The 17,371-nt window shown below is 44.5% G+C and overlaps 2 protein-coding genes across 2 annotated transcripts; one reads left to right on the top strand and one right to left on the bottom strand.

The window, feature by feature from the left end:
* Positions 1-18: 18 nt before the first annotated feature.
* Positions 19-11,711, top strand: MSRB2 (methionine sulfoxide reductase B2). Its single transcript, XM_066627793.1, has 5 exons — positions 19-220; positions 1,322-1,428; positions 3,665-3,741; positions 7,058-7,205; positions 9,610-11,711. Exons 1-5 carry the CDS (start codon positions 106-108, stop codon positions 9,715-9,717), a joined length of 555 nt encoding a protein of 184 aa, XP_066483890.1. The 5' UTR covers positions 19-105; the 3' UTR covers positions 9,718-11,711.
* Positions 11,712-13,797: 2,086 nt separating this feature from the next.
* LOC136651339 (sperm microtubule associated protein 1-like) lies at positions 13,798-17,065 on the bottom strand. Its single transcript, XM_066627626.1, has 3 exons — positions 16,811-17,065; positions 15,988-16,087; positions 13,798-13,955 (listed from the first exon to the last, which is right to left on the bottom strand). Exons 1-3 carry the CDS (start codon positions 17,063-17,065, stop codon positions 13,798-13,800), a joined length of 513 nt encoding a protein of 170 aa, XP_066483723.1.
* Positions 17,066-17,371: the final 306 nt, after the last annotated feature.

Here is a 17,371-nt window from a genome sequence, read left to right as displayed (position 1 = left end):
CACGCGGGCAGGGCGGAGCATCCCCACGGCGGGTCGGGGCGTTCGCTTCCCCGGGCTGGGGAGGTTCCTGGGCTCCTGCGCTGGCCGAGCGCCCTGCAGGCAGCCATGGCGCGGCTGCTCCGAAGACTCCCCGCTCTGCAGCCGCTGCTTCGGGGGGCGCTTCCTGGGGCTGCTCGCAGCGGCGCCCGGGTGGGATCCGACGCGACGCGCACCGACGCGGGTACGGGCAAGGGCGGCGCTGCGCCTGGCTCTGGCGGGGCCAAATGCCAGCGGCGCCGGGGCGCTTCTCGGCCCTGCTGCTCCCCTCCTCTTCTGTCCAGCCCCAAGAGCTGCCTCCGTCCTCCTGTGGAACTCCCTGCCACAGGATGTGGTTGGTGTCTACCTACTTGAAGGTAGAGGCTCCCCTTATCTTTAATTGCTCAGCAGAAGACGACTTGTGGGCAGGTGTCTTTTCACACCCCCCACTGCCCAGGTGAGAAGCTGCATCTGTGGGAAGTTTCCAGACCTGTTCTTAAAGGTTCAAGAAAATCCAGTTCTCCGCCTGATTGCATTTGGTTGTCTTTGTTGGACTCAGTGGCATAGCTAGAGGAGAGTCAGAGCGCTAAGTTTTGCAGGCAGCTGAGCACACCGGAATGGCACGTTCAGGTGCCTGCAAAACTTAGCACTTTGATCCCCCCTCCAGCTACACTACTGGTAGGAGTCAGTGAGTCACCACATTCTTATGGAAGGAATTCTAATTGATTTGCAATTAGAGGCGGTGGGTTTTCTCTAGATTCATTTGCTCAGCGTTGTCCAAGCTGGCTGGAAACCACTTTCCACTCCAGGGTTTCAGAGAAAGCACTGTCTAACCTTACCTGGGACCTTCCACATGCAACCCTAGTGTTCTTTCACTGGGCTACATCCTCCGCTCAGATGGGGCCACTGGAGAAGGGAAGAGCTGGTGGCAAGTTTGATATGTCTGAGACAATTTTGTTTCCTTATAAAGTTTTTTTCCTTTAACTGTATCCCTTTTTTATTGCACTCTGAGCCCCATTAAACATCTCCTGCTTGAAAATGAACCTTTGACGGTTTTCTAGCGTATTCTGCGGCTGTCAATGTAAAGATTCACACTTGGCAGCTGTTCCAAGTGTGCCATCTTTCTGCACCTTGTCAGCTGCCTCCATGCTCTGTTTTCCCCTTCCTCTGCATGTAATTATAGCTTTCCTTCTGGGACATGTGGGCAGCCTCCAGTTGGGCATAATGTTCAACATTTGGCTGCTCATACCCGTCAATCTGCACATCAGCACATTCAGGTGTGCTTCTCACTCTTCCACCTTTCCAGATAAAAGCATGGGCTCTCTGACAAGGTACAATGAATTGAGCGTTGACTGGCAAAAGAAATTGACTCCTGAGCAGTTTTATGTCACCAGAGAGAAAGGAACCGAACTGGTAAGCCAAAGTGATCCAATTCTGTCAAGGAGAAGGGGTGTTAGGCTGAATTTATACATCTTTCTTAGTTCTGAATGGTGGGTTGGTATGAATCAAAAGGTTAAGTACTAAACATATAGGCAGGCACATTGTATGTAACCGTTCATTCCCTAACTGTTTGTATTATGCATTTGTATTAAGACCAAACTGCAGTGATGGCAACAGATCTTAGTTTTTAAATGTGTCCTGTCTCAGTCCCATGTAAGAGGGTGACAGGTAGGACACTGGCATTCCTGACTGTTCTGCCACCTGGGAACCAGGAATGCACATACTGCCCCCCACATCACTTGGAAGTCATTGCGTTGACATGATGACATCACTGCAATTACTTCCGGCAGGCTCTGAGCAATTGCTCCCTGCTCCTAACAGCCAACCTGTTCTTTTCTTTCTTTTTTCCCCAAAGTGAAAGACATGGGTGGTGCTCAGATCGAACACCTACGTCTTTTGCTTTGAAAACAAACCGAAAAAGTGGGCAGCTGATTAGAGTGGTGCACAGCCACTGCAAATGCCCTGGTTTTTTCTTTTTGTCTTTTTTTTCCAAAGTGAAAGATGTAGGCAGCTGATCTGAGCTTGGCCTGCATCTTTCATGTTGAAAAAACAGCAAAAAAACCAGAGCAGCCACAGGGGCAGTTAATGGTGGTGGCAGCGCTGCAGGTGTGATGCCTGGTGGCACTTGTCCCCCTTAGACCCCCCAGGTACACCAGTGAGGTAGGGAGATCAACTGATAATGCAAAAACGCATGGATGCAGCATGCACAGGAAGCATTCAACCTGACTCCCCTCTTTTCCCTTTGAAATCTTTCTTCCTTGGGCCACTTTTCACATTGCTGAGCTCACTTCTAAGGGGGGAAATAACATGGGGTCCTGGGGGATAAACTGCAGAGGGAAAAGAAGGTCTGTTAGTAGCCTTGTGCTTCAAATCATTCCCCCTGCCTGTTTTGCCAAATTCCCATTCCTGTATAGAAATTAGGTCCACTTTAAGCTAATTAGTTTCCCTTCTTTCCCCATCAGTGGCCTTAGTTCTGCAGTGCAGCACTGCTGGACCCCACCACCAGGGTGGCTCCTGTTCAACCTGCAGAGGTTCTCCTTCCTTCCTTCTCACCACCAGCTTCTCTGGCCACTACAGCAACACCGTGGTTCTCAGCAGCTCGTGGGTGTGGCAGCCATGCACTAGTCTCCAGCAGTCTATTCATCCTCCTGCCCATTCATCAGTCAGTTAGTCCATTGGCCAGACAGAGGGTCCAGTAGTCCATCAGCCAATTCATTAGTCCCTCAATCTGTTAGTCAGTCAGCTGGTCTATCAGCCAGTCCTCTCTCCTCCTTCTGTTACCTGCACTTCTTCCTTCCAGGTGCTGCTTTTATCCCTGAGGGCCCTGTTGCCTTCAAGTGACTGCAGCTGTGCAGCACCCTCACTGCAATCCCAGTATTAACCTCATGCTTCCCATACCTGTCAGAGCAAGGGGCCACTGTTGTCACCACAGTGGCCCATTTGATCTATCTCCTCAAGGGATCTTGCGTATCTCCATTACACTGCCCACAACTTTACAGGTAACTGGGGCAAACTCATGTTTGAAGACAAAGATTTGCTGGCATCTCATGTAGTTTGACTCACAATGAGCAATATATATTCTAGTAAAAGCTGTGTGGATTCCCTAGTCTTGCATGGAATATAATTGTTGTTGTTTTTATTTTTAACATTTTGAAATGCACAGGTAAGTTGGTAAAGAAGTTAAAAAAGAACATAAGAGTCTTACTGGGATGCAAAGCCCACGAGCGGGTTATGAAGATTGCTTCTCCCACTACCAAGCAACTGGCCATCTGTGGCCTATTCACTCTGAACCTTACCCATAGACTGAACCATCCTCCACCAATTTTTCCAACCCCCTTTTCAAGCTGCTTTGGCCAGATGCCATTGCCACATCTTGTGGTGTTGTAAATCATGCATTGTGCAAAGAAGTCCTTCCTGACCCTCCAGAGGTCCATATTCATGTCCTCATTTGAATTGGCTTAAACATGAGTGAGGTAGAATTGCCCTTTGGCTCGGACATCCCCATCAAATGGAAGGGGGATATTGCAGGATAGCAGTGTTTCACTATGCTGATCGTGCAAATTGATTATGTATCTATAGTGGCATTACTAGCTGATTCTGGAGAAGGAAGTAACTTTTGAATTCAAATCTTAACCTGCCATTTTTGAAGCCTTTTAGTGGAATCTATCTGACTAACACAGAGTCTGGGATGTACCACTGTGTCTGCTGCAACGCCCCACTGTTCAGGTAGGAGTCTACTGGTAATATGTTTCATTTTTATTTATCACATTTGTTTCCATCCTTTCAAAGATCTCAGGTGCACCAGTACATGACGCTTTCCCAATTATATCCTCAAAGCAGCCCTGCGAGGTCGGTTATGTGGTCAGACAATTGCTGAGCCAAGTTCACTCAGTGAGCTTTGTGGCTGAAGGAGAATTTGGAGCAGCAATTTTCAATTAGTGTGCTATGGCTCATTGACGTGCTGTGAATGGTCTACAAGTGTGCAACGGGAGTTTTGGGGAGGGTCATTTATTAGTAGGACCATTGGAAGGTGTGAGCTTCCCACTGGCAATGTGGTGTGCCTTGTCAATAGTAACTGATGACCTGTCTTGACAATTTTAGTGCCTTGTCAGTGTGTTGTAAGATGAAAAAAGTTAAAAATGGCTGTCCTAGAGCCTTTGTGATAAGGCAGGATACAAATGTTTCAAAAAATTTTTAAAAATGCAAAGTTTATCAGCGCAGACTAAGTGTGCACCTTGATACGTGTTGCCTGACACCCCCGCTCTGCCCTTTTTTCTCCAGGGCTGCAAAACCTCCAGTTTTTCAGTTCCCCCTGGGTAACCCTCTAAAATTCCTTCTGTTTTTCTCTTTCCTTCCTTCCCCTCTCCATGCTTGCATCATTGTGCCCCTTTTCCTTTTTAAGGATTTCTTCCTTCCCCTTTTCACTCTTGCATATCAACCGATTCAAATTAGGGCCTAGCTGTGTGAATGGCTAAGAGACAATACATTGCCTTTTATTCCCTTTCCTGCATTTGTAAACCACCTTGCAATAAGGTTTGTTTGTCGCACCTTCACCCTCACCTCTCTCTTCTTTTGCCAAATCCCTGAACGATGTCATTGCATCCCAGCACACAAAGCAAATTTTTCCCATGTGCACATGTTAACATGTGTCTGAAAAGTATACCTGGTAATAGGTAATTCAGAAGATCTTTGATTTAAGGGGGAAACAAGGAACTGGGGTTGGGTGGGTGCTGAATCAGATCAGGGCAGAGGAGGGCTAGACAAGCTCACAAGCAGACAAAAGCTAGACAAATAAATGGTCACAAGCAGACAGGACTGGACCATGAGAAATAGATACAAAAATCAAAACGCACTTCCTATATTTTTAAGCATCAACTTTTACGAGCCAGGAGGAGGGAATTCTTTCTTTCTTTCTTTCTTTCTTTCTTTCTTTCTTTCTTTCTTTCTTTCTTTCTAACTTGAGCCTTTCAAGCAGATGACTTTCTCTTTTATGGGGAACCTACTTGTTATCATGCCCCGGGACCCTTGCAGTTTGTTAAGTATCACACTCTGTGCAGCAGAGCTGCCCCAGAGAATGTCCAGAAATATCAACTGGTTTTGAGTTCTGACTTTTGACTGGGACAGAGAGCAAAAGGCACAATAATTAACCAGTTCTTGTGCATCTGCACTGGTTACTTGAGTATTTCTGGGTCTAGTACAGGTCTAGACCTGAATGCAAAATTTTAACACGACCTCTTAAGAAGCATCTTTATCCCTGCGCATGTAAAATGTATCCATTGTATTTCTGTGCTGTATGTAGCTTACTGTTTTCTTCTACAAAACACTCACTGAGGATTAGAAATACACGGAATGTAAGCCTGGGCTTTTATTGACAGCAAATTACAGAACTTTAATGGAACATCAAGCTTCAATCCAGTTAGAACATTTTAGTCAAGGATCATACTTCTTAAAATATCTTGACTGCCTTCAGGATAGCTTAAATAGAGATCAAAGCAAATGACATATGTTGGAGGTATGGTGTATTGAGAGCTAATCTAACGCGCATTTTTTGGGGATGTCCATTTATTCATCAGTGCTCTAGCAAAATACTTCAAATAGAATTTTGAACAGCTTTGGTATTTGGGTGGCCACTAAAATGTTTCTGGCAGAAAATCTAAAGCAGTGGACCTATAAATAAACCACACAGGGATCGTTGTGGTTGGGATCCATTTTAATAAGCCAGATTGTTGGCAGGTGGCTTCTTGAAGCAAGTTAACATAAACTTCATGTAGAGAAGACACAATGGTGAACTAGCAAAGTTTTGTGTCCATTGCAAAACACAACAGTGTCCAGTATAGAGACAGTATCATTGTAGGAGTCTTGCTTTGAATTCTCCTTCACCACCACCACCAACAAACACCTGAGCATATAATCAATGCTGTCAGTTCTTGCCAGCACTCTTGCCCCTTGGGGCATCAGGAAAGGACTTGGTGCAAAACCAGGGAGGATGGGGTAGCCATGTTTGTGCATGCTTTGTTCACATCTGAAGTACAGGTGTCTGTGGGGTGTGTGCACTCACTGAAAGAAGTGTGGGAGAAGTGAAACTATCCCCCTCCCCATGCTGCATCAGATCAAAGACCCATCTAATCCTGACCTGGAAATAGCATGTAGACATTGTGCTTAGTGGCCATTGATTCTTCTGCCATACTTCATTGCAGTCTGTTATGTTAAGCAGTTCCCCCCATCTGCCCCCCCCACTCCAATTTCAGACATGAGTGATTGCTTAAAGAAACAGCACAGGAAGTGGGTAATGGGCGTATTTCCCTGATTTCAATTGTGATGCTTAAATATCTCACACTGAAATCAGTGGAATTTTATTAAATTCTCATTTATGACTGTATCTCTCCTTCCCTCCCTTCCGCCCCAACCCCACAGTCCCTTTTTTATTTCAAAAAATAACTTCTAAAGCCCTAGTTGTTCTTTGAGTATGGAACAATTGCAAGCATCAATCATTTTAAAGGCAAAAAAACCTGTGTTTTGCTTTTCTTTAGAGATGTTTTGGTTGAAGCATGAGAGAAGATTGCCTTTTGATTCCATAATTAAGATTGCCACCATTTGCATCCACCACTAGGTGCCACTAAAGAATATTGGTTCTGGAATGCTGCAAGAAAGCTCCTCTATATAGTAATAGTATACAATATATGGAGGGTTAAAAGTAGCATTGATTTTGTTTACAGTGGTAATAATGTACTTGTCCCTAGAACTGAACAGCTTCAAAAAACTCATTTGTAAAAAGGAATGATTCAATTAAAGTGTGGCTATTCCTTTGCTCTTTTTTCTACCCACACTAGTGCAAGTAACCAAGGATTTTATCAATGGTTTATATATAAACCATTTGAGCTACAGTAATAGGATGTAATGGTCTTCCTAGTTCTGCATGCATTAGTTAGAAACAATCCCTGTTGAGTCTGTGGAACGTTCTTGAACATAGCAACACACACATAAGCACACGCACACACACAAGAAAATAATTATTAATATTCCACTTTGTTCTCCTTAATAGCTCAAAAGCAAAGTATGATTCTGGGACAGGGTGGCCTTCCTTCTCCGAAGCAGAGGGGACACATGGCACAGATGAAAGGAATACTAATATCCTGAGACGGCCTGATCATTCATTAGGATCCAATGGCATGGAAGTCATTTGCAAACAGGTATATTTGTCTAGAAGGAAGCCCAGATGGTTTTTCAAGGCAAGAATTGTATTCCATTTGCCTAATATACAAAGTTGTTATATCCTGAGATCAGTGGTCCTTCTTGCTCGGTTTGACTGGCAGCAGATTTTCAGAGCTGGAGGTTTCCCAGTTCTTCTTGGAGATACGGGGAACATGGAACCTTCTACATGCAAAGCATTTGCTCTAGTACTGAGCTACAGCCCATTCCAACTATCATGTGAGTTGAGAAGTAAGGACAAAAGCATGCTTCACTGTTTTCATTTACAACCACATATATCTGTCTAAAGATAGATATGCAAAGATAGGCTGCATACCGTGAAATTGATCCCAGATAAGAACATAAGAACAGCCCCACTGGATCAGGCCATAGGCCCATCTAGTCCTGCTTCCTGTATCTCACAGCGGCCCACTAAATGCCCCAGGGAGCACACCAGATAACAAGAGACCTGCATCCCGGTGCCCTCCCTTGCATCTGGCATTCTGATATAGCCCATTTCTAAAATCAGGAGGTTGCACATACTCAGCATGGCTTGTAACCTGTAATGGATTTTTCCTCCAGAAACTTGTCCAATCCCCTTTTAAAGGCATCCAGGCCAGATGCCATCACCACATCCTGTGGCAAGGAGTTCCACAGACCAACCACATGCTGAGTAAAGAAATATTTTCTTTTGTCTGTCCTAACTCTCCCAACACTCAATTTTAGTGGATGTCCCCTGGTTCTGGTGTTATGTGAGAGTGTAAAGAGCATCTCTCTATCCACTTTATCCTTCCCATGCACAGTTTTGTATGTCTCAATCATGTCCCCCGTCAGGTGTCTCCTTTCTAGACTGTAGAGGCCCAAATGCCGTAGCCTTTCCTCATAAGGAAGGCGCCCCAGCCCAGTAATCATCTTAGTCACTCTCTTTTGCACCTTTCCCATTTCCTTTTTGAGATGTGGTGACCAGAACTGGATGCAATACTCTAGGTGTGGCCTTACCATAGATTTGTACAACAGCATTATAATATTAGCCGTTTTGTTATCAATACCTTTTCTAATGATCCCAAGCATAGAATTGCCTTCTTCAGTGCCGCCGCACATTGGGTCGACACTTTCATTGACCTGTCCACCACCACCCCAAGATCTCTCTCCTGATCTGTCACAGACAGCTCAGAACCCATCAGCCTATATGTGAAGTTTTGATTTTTTGCCCCAATGTGCATGACTTTACACTTACTGACATTGAAGCGCATCTGCCATTTTGCTGCCCATTCTGCCAGTAATATATACCATTGTGGGCTATATTTCAAAAAAGAGGTAGTTTGAACTTATATGCATTCTTGCATGGGAGTAAGTTGTGTTAATCAGTGAAACTTACCTCTGAGTAAACATACATAGGATTGAGCAGAGTAGCACATGTAAGAAGTCAGTCATACAATAAAATCTAGAAGTCACAGTGAAGAAAATTCCTTTTTATTAGGACCAATTAAAAAGCCACAAAGTAATGAATAAATGTCCAAGTCGTCCAGACCTCTTTGTCTGGATGACATAAATTTACAAATGCTGATGTGGCATTTCATGTTCTGCCCCTTGGTTGATTATGCATGTGGAATCTGTATTGAAAATCTCAATGAGTTTTCCAGCATACAGAAGCACCCATTAATTTAACAGTGAGGCTCTCACAGGAGTGATAATCTCACATTTAATTCATATTATCAACTGGTTCTGAAGTTCTGTCCTTAATAAAGCTTACTTTTTTCTATTTTAGTATTAAGAAATCAAATTCACACAAAAGGTCTATAGAATATTAGTATGTTTCCATACTAATGGAAACATTGAAATTCAGTTACAAATGCCAGGTACTCCATCCAGCCATCATCACTGTCCTTGATACCAGTGGCGTAGCTAAAGGGGGGCTAGGGGGCCAATTCCCTCAGGAGTTGTGCCTGGGGTGTCAGGGAGGTGCCTTTCTGAGGCCTGGGGAGGCCACACGGCCTACTTGGGTCTCAGAAGGCCTGCCGAAAGCCTTAGAAACCCATTTTTAGCTAAAACCAGAAGTGTATTTCTAAGGCTTCTGGCAGGCCTTCTGAGTCCTGAGAAGTACTGAGGCCACCAAAGTGCTTGGGGAGGTGGGAAAAATTTTTGCAGTAGCTACATCTCTGCCTGATACATACATCCCCAACAAATCAAGATTTCAAACCAACTGTTTGTATATGACCCAGCTGATTGTGTCTGACCTAGGAAGCCATTTGACACAGGAAAGGGATCTTTTCACAAGTAGTTTAGCTAGGAGATGTTTCACTTTATACCTCGGTTATTTGGAAACGCATGAACATGCTTCATTTAAACAGATGTGCCTTAATTTAAGATATTGGCACTACAGTCAAACCTGTTCTTCTTTTGCAGTGTGATGCCCACCTGGGCCACGTGTTCAACGACGGTCCTGAGCCATCTGGGCAGAGGTTCTGCATCAACAGTGTTTCACTGACATTTAAACCAAGCGCAACTCAGTGACGCATATGCATCTTTACAGCCTGATCATTGAAATGCTTTCATTTTGAAATCTCTTTTGCTGGTGAGGGCCCCCTTGACTGTGTATCCAGTGCCTGTAGTAAATTTTGTGTACATATAGTTAAGATAATTCTCACATATGTGTTGGATGCCAAGCCTCTGATGTGAGAACAGCTGTGCATGTTCTGTGATTGAATACATTTGTTTGATGCAGTCGGCTACGTACAGCCCCAAGCACACAGAGGTCTTTTAAATGCCAGAGCTCCCATTAAATCCAGGACAGACTGCAGATCCAGACATACGAAGGAATATGCAAACTAAATGTGTCTGTCAATTAAATATTGGTAGTTGATTATTTGTTTGATTTTTAATCAGTACAATAATTATATGCAAATGCATTTGTACATTTTCAAAAACGTTAATATAATGAATTTGGGGTGCCTATTAACTTAAAATATCCTCCTCCTTGTTGGCAACCTTCAGTCTCAAAAGACTATGGTATCGCGCTCTGGATGGTGGTTCTGGCACAGCGTCTAGTGTGGCTGAAAAGGCCAATTTGGGAGTGACAATCCCTTCCACACTGGGAGCAAGTGCAGTCTGTCCCTGGTCTGTCTCCCTGGCTGTGGGCCTTCCTTCTTTGCCTCTTTGCCTCGGTCTGTTGGCCAAGTGTCTCTTCAAACTGGGAAAGGCCATGCTGCACAGCCTGCCTCCAAGCGGGCTGCTCAGAGGCAAGGGTTTCCCACCTGTTGAGGTCCACTCCTAAGGCCTTCAGATCCCTCTTGCAGATGTATTGCAGCTATGGTCTACCTGTAGGGCACTTTCCTTGCACAAGTTCTCCACAGAGGAGATTCTTTGGGATCCGGCTATTATCCGTTCTGACGACATGACCAAGCCAACGCAGGTGTCTCTGTTTCAGCAGTGTATACATGCTAGGGATTCCAGCTCGTTCATTAAATTACCACTTGTTAGACCAGGGGTGTTAAACATAAGGCCCGGGGGTCGGATGTGGCTCATGGAAGCTTTTTATCTGGCCCTCAGGTTCTCAGCTGCTGAGCAGTGCTGAGGTGTTACTGCTAAAAGGGCAGCCCCCACAAAAGTTGGGCTCTCCCATATCTTGAAATATGATAAAGGTTTGCATGTTTTCTCTTCTGTTATTTGTAGTTAATGAATTCCTAAGTGAGGAAAAAGTGCTTATTTTTGGTTATGAGTTGTTTAATGACATCACTTCCTGCCTAACGACATCACTTCCGGCCCTCAGCAGGCATCATGAATGTCATTCAGCCCTTGGTATGAAACGAGTTTGACACTTCTGTGTTAGACAGACAGGCTGATTCTGTTTTCCATCCATTTGGGACACCAGAATGTAGAAGTAGCACACCAAGCCCCAATGATGTCAAAATCTGAGCAAGTTCTATTCTCAAGGTTCCAATCTGTCTGCAGTGGTAGGCAACAAGTTGGGTGTAAAAACTGGTAGATATATAGCTGCTTCAAAAGAGATACCTGTAAAGCCTGTATAAACACCATGATGCAGACAGGGACTTGAGAATAAATGTGCATCAACAGCATCATGATATGTTGCTATCTGCTATCACATGTGAGCTCTGGAAAGCCTTGCCCTTCTATCAAAGACTTTTTTTTTTTTTAACTCCAGGAGGCTTTTAACATATAATTTAAGTACAGTATTGGTCTATTGCTATTTTACTGCTGACCAATTATATGTGCTGCTGTTTTGTTTCTTTTAAATTGTTTGTTTCTTTTAAATTGTGTTTTTATGATTGTTAGCAGCATGAACTATGATTGTTTTAAATGAATTATAAGCTTTTATAAAGCTTTTTATATTATAAAAGTTTGTTTCTTTTAAATTGTGTTTTTATGATTTTTAGCAGCATGAACTATGATTGTTTTAAATGAATTATAAGCTGCCTTGTTAGCTTTCTTGGAAGCAGAAAGATAGGATATAAGATCCCCAAATAAATAAATAAATATGTCTCTCTGGATTAGGGTGCATCTATTTTGTAGAAAATTGAGGTCAAAAAATTACATTCATATAGCTGTCAGCTGAGCACTGTGCTCTTCTCAGGCATGGTCTGGACTGGAGGTACATGATATTGTCACTTTGCTGGAGCTAGATCGTTTTAATTCTGATCAGTGCTTGGATAGATGACAGGGTAAAAAGACCTGTTCCAGGTAGCAGATTTTTGGGTATCATTACAAGGCAGCACATTTTTAAAGATATTTTTTACCATTATGGGGTCACCTTTTGGATTTTCAGACTAAGGGTTCAATCCTGTCCCACTTTCCTGCACTGATACAGCCACGCCAGTAGGGCATGAGGTGAATCTTGTGGTGGGAGGGGCAGTCACAGAGGCCTCCTCAAGGTAAGGGAACTTTTTTTCCCTTATCTCAGGGCTGCATTGGTACTGGAAAGTTGAATAGGATTGGGCCCTAAAACACAGCAAGCTATTCAGCTGTCTCTGATCACTGATATGGACTACGTTGTCAACTATGACATATGTTCGGAAGTATTGGGAATTCACTAAAGCATCTTCCAAATGCTCCTATTCCAAGGAGAGGTAAATAAAAATATGTTTTGCTTAGCTTCCTAAGTTGCCTGGCTGCCAATGTGTCTCCTTGTCACCTATGCCAGCTATTTAGCTGACGTAAGTCTAAGAAGCCTGGGGTGGGGGTGGGGGGTATCAGACCAGGAATAGGAGAATAGGATCCCAGTGTGCATGACTACCATCAAGATCCATCCCCCCTCCAGCCCTTAAACTGCCCCTTGCCTGCTCCACTCCCCATGCCAATCCTTGTTTGAACTGCCTATGATTTGCCCCTGCCATCACTTTACCTGCTCCAACATGGCCTGGGTTAAACATTGCTGCACCTGCAGGGCCTCCAGCTATTTGTACTGGCGGTCCCACAGTTCAGAACAGTGGAGCATATTTTACAATGCTGGACTGGGACTTACTGCAGTGGATTGCGAGATCCACCATGTAAACCCTCAGTAGAATTGGGCTGCCCACCACATTCTAATGTCTTAGGCTTAAGAAGATTCTAACAAGAGACTTAGCTGCTTGGTGCATTCTGTGTTCCATCAATTCCATCAGTGTTTCTAGAAATATTGGATGTTTGCAAGCAATGACATCTTAATAAAAGGTCTAAGGCAAGTCTGCATTTGTCATGCCTTTACATCGCTCTGAAATGCTTCATTTGTCCCCAATGAGCAGACATAAGAGAATTCACCCATGTGATCCAATGGCACTAGAATTGTCCTTTCAAGAATCACCTGGCAACCCTCAAACATCATTTTTGTGGTTGCTGCAGCTCAACCAAAGCTGATCACTGCTGAAAACAAAACCATTGGAAGAAAGACACAGGAGCTGTCCAAAGACCCTGCCTGGGTCTGTGATTGTCTTTCACTTCCTTGCTGAAGTTCCTGAATTGTCCAACAACATTTACAAGTTGGGGGGGGGGAGGTCAACTCCTTCAAGTTCTGATGACTAACACTGCAGAGAGATGATCAGATATCTCTCAGACTTCAGCTCCCATTAAGGAAACACTAACCTCCTGGGTCATTAACAACCACTCTTCTTAACAACAAAATAGCCAGTGCATGTGAGTATTACAGACACCTTCTCTAGCTCCCAGTATCTAGGCTACCTCTAGCAGGAGCACACAGGGCCTGGGGAACACTGGGCCACTGAAAGCATGCATATGAATCAGAGAGGGACCCTTTGCTTAGGAAGATTAGCCAGGCAGAGTGCAACACCAGCTGTATGGCTGGAACATGACAGAAAGGGAGGAACTTGTGCTATGGGTATGAAGAGGGGGATGAACTGTACTATATTGACCATAAAGATGAGTAAGATGTGGGTTAGGTGCTACTTTATCATATGCAGATAGACAAGGCATTCTAATAGCTCTCTACAAACTAGAAATCAAATCCCACACAATTAGTTGGTCCATCATAGCTGTGGTGAATGAGATATTTGTCATTGCATGCAGAAATATAGCTTTGCACCTCAGTGGTCCAGCACTAACACTATGATGGAGAAGGGGAAGAAGGTAGCTGGTGAAAGAAAGCTAATAAATTGGCAACTTGGTAAGAATCCCAAAGGATGATGGTCTTCTGCGCAGAGACGGGGTGTTCCTTCGGTAGCCATAGGCTCCATTGTAGCCCAACACAGGTTTAACTGAGCTAAGATATAGCTGGTGACCCCTCACCTGTGCTATGGAATGACCTGAGGGAGGCACAAATGCAGATAGAGATTTAAGTTGGTTCATTGTGAACAAAAAAATGTTTGAACATTAAACAAATGGGAGCAAAAATAATAATAATGAACTTGATATAGTACAATTTGAGTATCTATTGTGAATCCTACACTTTAGATGGAAAGTCAGTCTTCAGGGCAAACCCATTCATGAGGCCAGCAGAGGTAGGCATCTCAGACAGCAGATTAGTAGGAGACACCAACCCTTATGTGCCCACTTACCTACACTACTTCTCCTATTCCTCCCATTCCCTAGATTGGAAGAGGAGGACAGAGAGGAAGAAGAGGTGTGGAGGAGAATAATGGACTAGACACTCTGTCTAGTGTCTCTGACACTCTAGGCCACCACTCTCCTCCCTTCTCTTCCACATCTCCTCTGCAACTGTGTCTCCACTTCCTTTTCCACTTCAAGGAGTGGAAGGAGCAGAAACTGGCATGTTGCCAGATAAGGGGAACAGCATTTGGCACACCAACTCAGGCACCAGGACGTCTTGGACCAGCCCTGCTATTCTTGGTGTGAATATTAATGATGGTAATAAACAGTGGCATCGCTAGGGAGCAGGGGATACATTGCCCTGGGTACCATGCCTTGGGGTGCCAATCCACACCTTGACAGAGGATCCTGAGGTGTCTGGGAGGAGTTCCTGAGAAGGCTTCCAGAAGGGCTTAGAAAGACACTTCTGGTTTTTGTGAAATGCCTCACTCTATCTCCCAGATGCCCCCCCGGGGGGGGTGTTCTGGGCGTCTGACCCCCCAGAGACTGTTAACACCCCAGGAAGTGTTTTTGTACCAGATCCCTTAGCTATGCCACTGATAATAAATAAGAACATGAGAAGAGACCTGCTAGATCATAACAAAGATCCAACCAATTCAACAGCCTGCTTTCCCCAGCAGACAGCTAGATGCCTCTGGAAACCCACAAGCAGGCACAATCAAATTGCTGGTTATGGCCCCATAAAGCCACAGCTGGGTTGGGATTAGGATATTTTTCCACTAAGTTCCTCATCTGAGGCCAAGTTCCATGTTCTGTTGCCATCAGGTTTGCTTGGCTGGGACATGGTAAAGGGCCTTCTCAGTTACAGAGCCTAACAGCCCAATCCTATCAATTTCCCCCCACCCCCGCTGATGCAGCAGCACCAAAAAGGTTACTGCTGCATTCTGGGGGGCGGGGGCAGTTGTGGAGGTCTCCTCTGAATAAGGGAACATTTGCTGTCTTACCTGGGGGGTAAGCCTCTGCTGTGTGAGGAGTTCTACTTGGACTTGTACCTGCAAAATCATGGTGAATTGTGCTTTTAATTTGTGGTTGTAAGTCACCTTGGAGGCACCACGTTGGGTGAAACATGTCTTCATGAATCCATCAATCAGGGCATAGTGGAAATGCGGTAGCTCTTGAGGTCAGCTGTCTGAATGCTCAGCTCAGTCAGCTGACCCTCAGGGCCAGCCCCCATCTAGTACAATAGCCTAGATGGCACCTCAAAAACACAACTCAACCTGTCAGACTGGCATGGAAACATAGCACTGTTGGTGCAAGAGGTGAGGCCCAAGAGCCTAACTGCAGAGAGCCCAAGTTCCAGCACCTCACCCCAAGCCTTCCAGTCACCGATTATGTAATCATGGCAGTTGCATTCAGTAAACAAACTCCAACATTTAGCAGCATGAACTGGGTTGGTGTGCTTCAGGGCAATCCTTCCTTCACCCTAAACCAAGATAATGCTCCAAATGGAAAGCTGATTGTCTTCCACCTGGGCATGTGTGTTTATGGGATTCGGGGGGGTGGTGGTGGTGGTGGAGATGCAGTTTATCACACGATACCAACTCCCATATGCAGCATGAAGTGGTTCAGCCCAGAAACAGGTGTACCACCTCGAAGAGAATTAGGCCAGAGTCTCAGTCCAGAGCAAGACCTCTAAACACGGAGATAACATGAAGAGTTGCAACTTACAGAAAACATCAGACTGATGTGTAACATAACATTTGTCTACAAAGGCTTTTTGTTGAGTACCTGCTCCGGCTTTATTTCTGTTCAGCAAGTAAAGCGCTGCATCTCCTCTGTGCTGGAAGTGGTCTACCAATCGCTCATAACTTGACGCACGTCGATTCACCTGTAAATTTTTTAACATCCTATCCTGGTTAATCTAAGACAGAAACTAGCATCCTTCCTCTTCCATTTCCCCCTTCATCATTCGTGCAAATCAACAAACCAATTTATTTTATTTCTCTTTCCTCAGATGCAGCAACGAGTTGCACTTTTGTCTGGTTAGGGCCCAGAGCATGGATGAAAGTCAAAAATGGATGAATTTCAAAGCACAGCCTGATTTTGCTTGCAAATTCATTGGCGCTGGCGAAAAATGTAAATAACTATATATCAATGCATAAACAAACAGAAATAAAAGAAAAATACATAAGAACGAATGGTGTGGACGATTGGATGAAAGAGGAAAGAATGTGGATACAATTCAAAATGTGGTTATAACTTAAAATGGCTGAAAGAGCAGAGCAATGAAAGTCAGGTGGGAGACTGATTCCCTTCCAGGACTGCAACAGGATTTTTCAGAGGGAAAGTGGCAAGCAAAAAAGCTGGAGGAACTGTTTATATTCCACCCAAGAGAGAGACACCTAATCTAGGAACCACATTTACAAAGAGGTGCCGCATATTTGCTGCATCTATCAACCCACTCTATGTGTGTAGTTTTCAACAAACATATTGGAAATTACTCTAATACAGTATTCCCAAATTGACACTACCTGTTTGAACAGTATCCATCACCTTGGATGAGGAGCAGTATCCTGGCTCCCATTTCTCCCTTCTTCCCATGAGGACTTACCCATCCCATTTTTTGGATCAAGGGAAGCACGGGCTTGCTTGAAAAATAGGCAGCTGCATGGGGGTCCCGCTGAGCTTCATAAGGAGGAATCACAGAGCCCAGCTTTGGTGAACTCTGGCTATAGTCCTTGGAGATCTTGTCCATGGCCACACAGTCCAAAGTGAACCATTGTTCTTTATGAAGAAGCTCTGGTTTTGAAGAAGTTGGCGGGAAATGATTCACTCGGTCAAATTTCCTTTTCTTGGAAAGTGCCATGAATTTCCCACAAAGGTGGGTGAGAGCAAGAGAGCCACTGCTTTAAACCAGTATTGGAGTGGGGGGGAGCAGAAGTGTGGGATCAGAACTGACACCAACACTTTTGAGAAAGTGTCCAAATTGTTTCCCAACGGAATGAAAGGTGTCAGCAGCTGGTCGACTCTGCCCTTGTTTGCTGGAAAGAGCAAGCCAGCAGCATCAACAATCCTGGCATGTATTGCTATGGCCACTACCTGTCCACAGAAATTGCTTTTCTTTCTGCACTGAACTGTTTGCTTTACCTCACCAGGCCCAAACGATAAAGGA

The sequence above is a fragment of the Tiliqua scincoides genome, chromosome 5, assembly GCF_035046505.1.
Source record: "Tiliqua scincoides isolate rTilSci1 chromosome 5, rTilSci1.hap2, whole genome shotgun sequence".
Lineage (NCBI taxonomy): Eukaryota > Metazoa > Chordata > Lepidosauria > Squamata > Scincidae > Tiliqua > Tiliqua scincoides.
The sequence above is the reverse complement of the archived record's forward strand: the minus strand, read 5'-3'. Positions and strand labels throughout refer to the sequence as shown.

Bases quoted from the DNA above. Each gene is read 5' to 3' on its own strand.
- LOC136651339 (XM_066627626.1), bottom strand. From the start codon at position 17,065: ATGGCACTTTCCAAGAAAAGGAAATTTGACCGAGTGAATCATTTCCCG. The intron at 16,088-16,810 runs GTAAGTCCTCAT...AAAAATTTACAG, and splicing joins TGATCCAAAAAATGGGATGG to GTGAATCGACGTGCGTCAAG. The intron at 13,956-15,987 runs GTACTCAACAAA...TGCCTCCCTCAG, and splicing joins CAGAAATAAAGCCGGAGCAG to GTCATTCCATAGCACAGGTG.
- MSRB2 (XM_066627793.1), top strand. From the start codon at position 106: ATGGCGCGGCTGCTCCGAAGACTCCCCGCTCTGCAGCCGCTGCTTCGG. The intron at 221-1,321 runs GTACGGGCAAGG...CCACCTTTCCAG, and splicing joins CGCGACGCGCACCGACGCGG to ATAAAAGCATGGGCTCTCTG. The intron at 3,742-7,057 runs GTAGGAGTCTAC...TCTCCTTAATAG, and splicing joins TGCAACGCCCCACTGTTCAG to CTCAAAAGCAAAGTATGATT.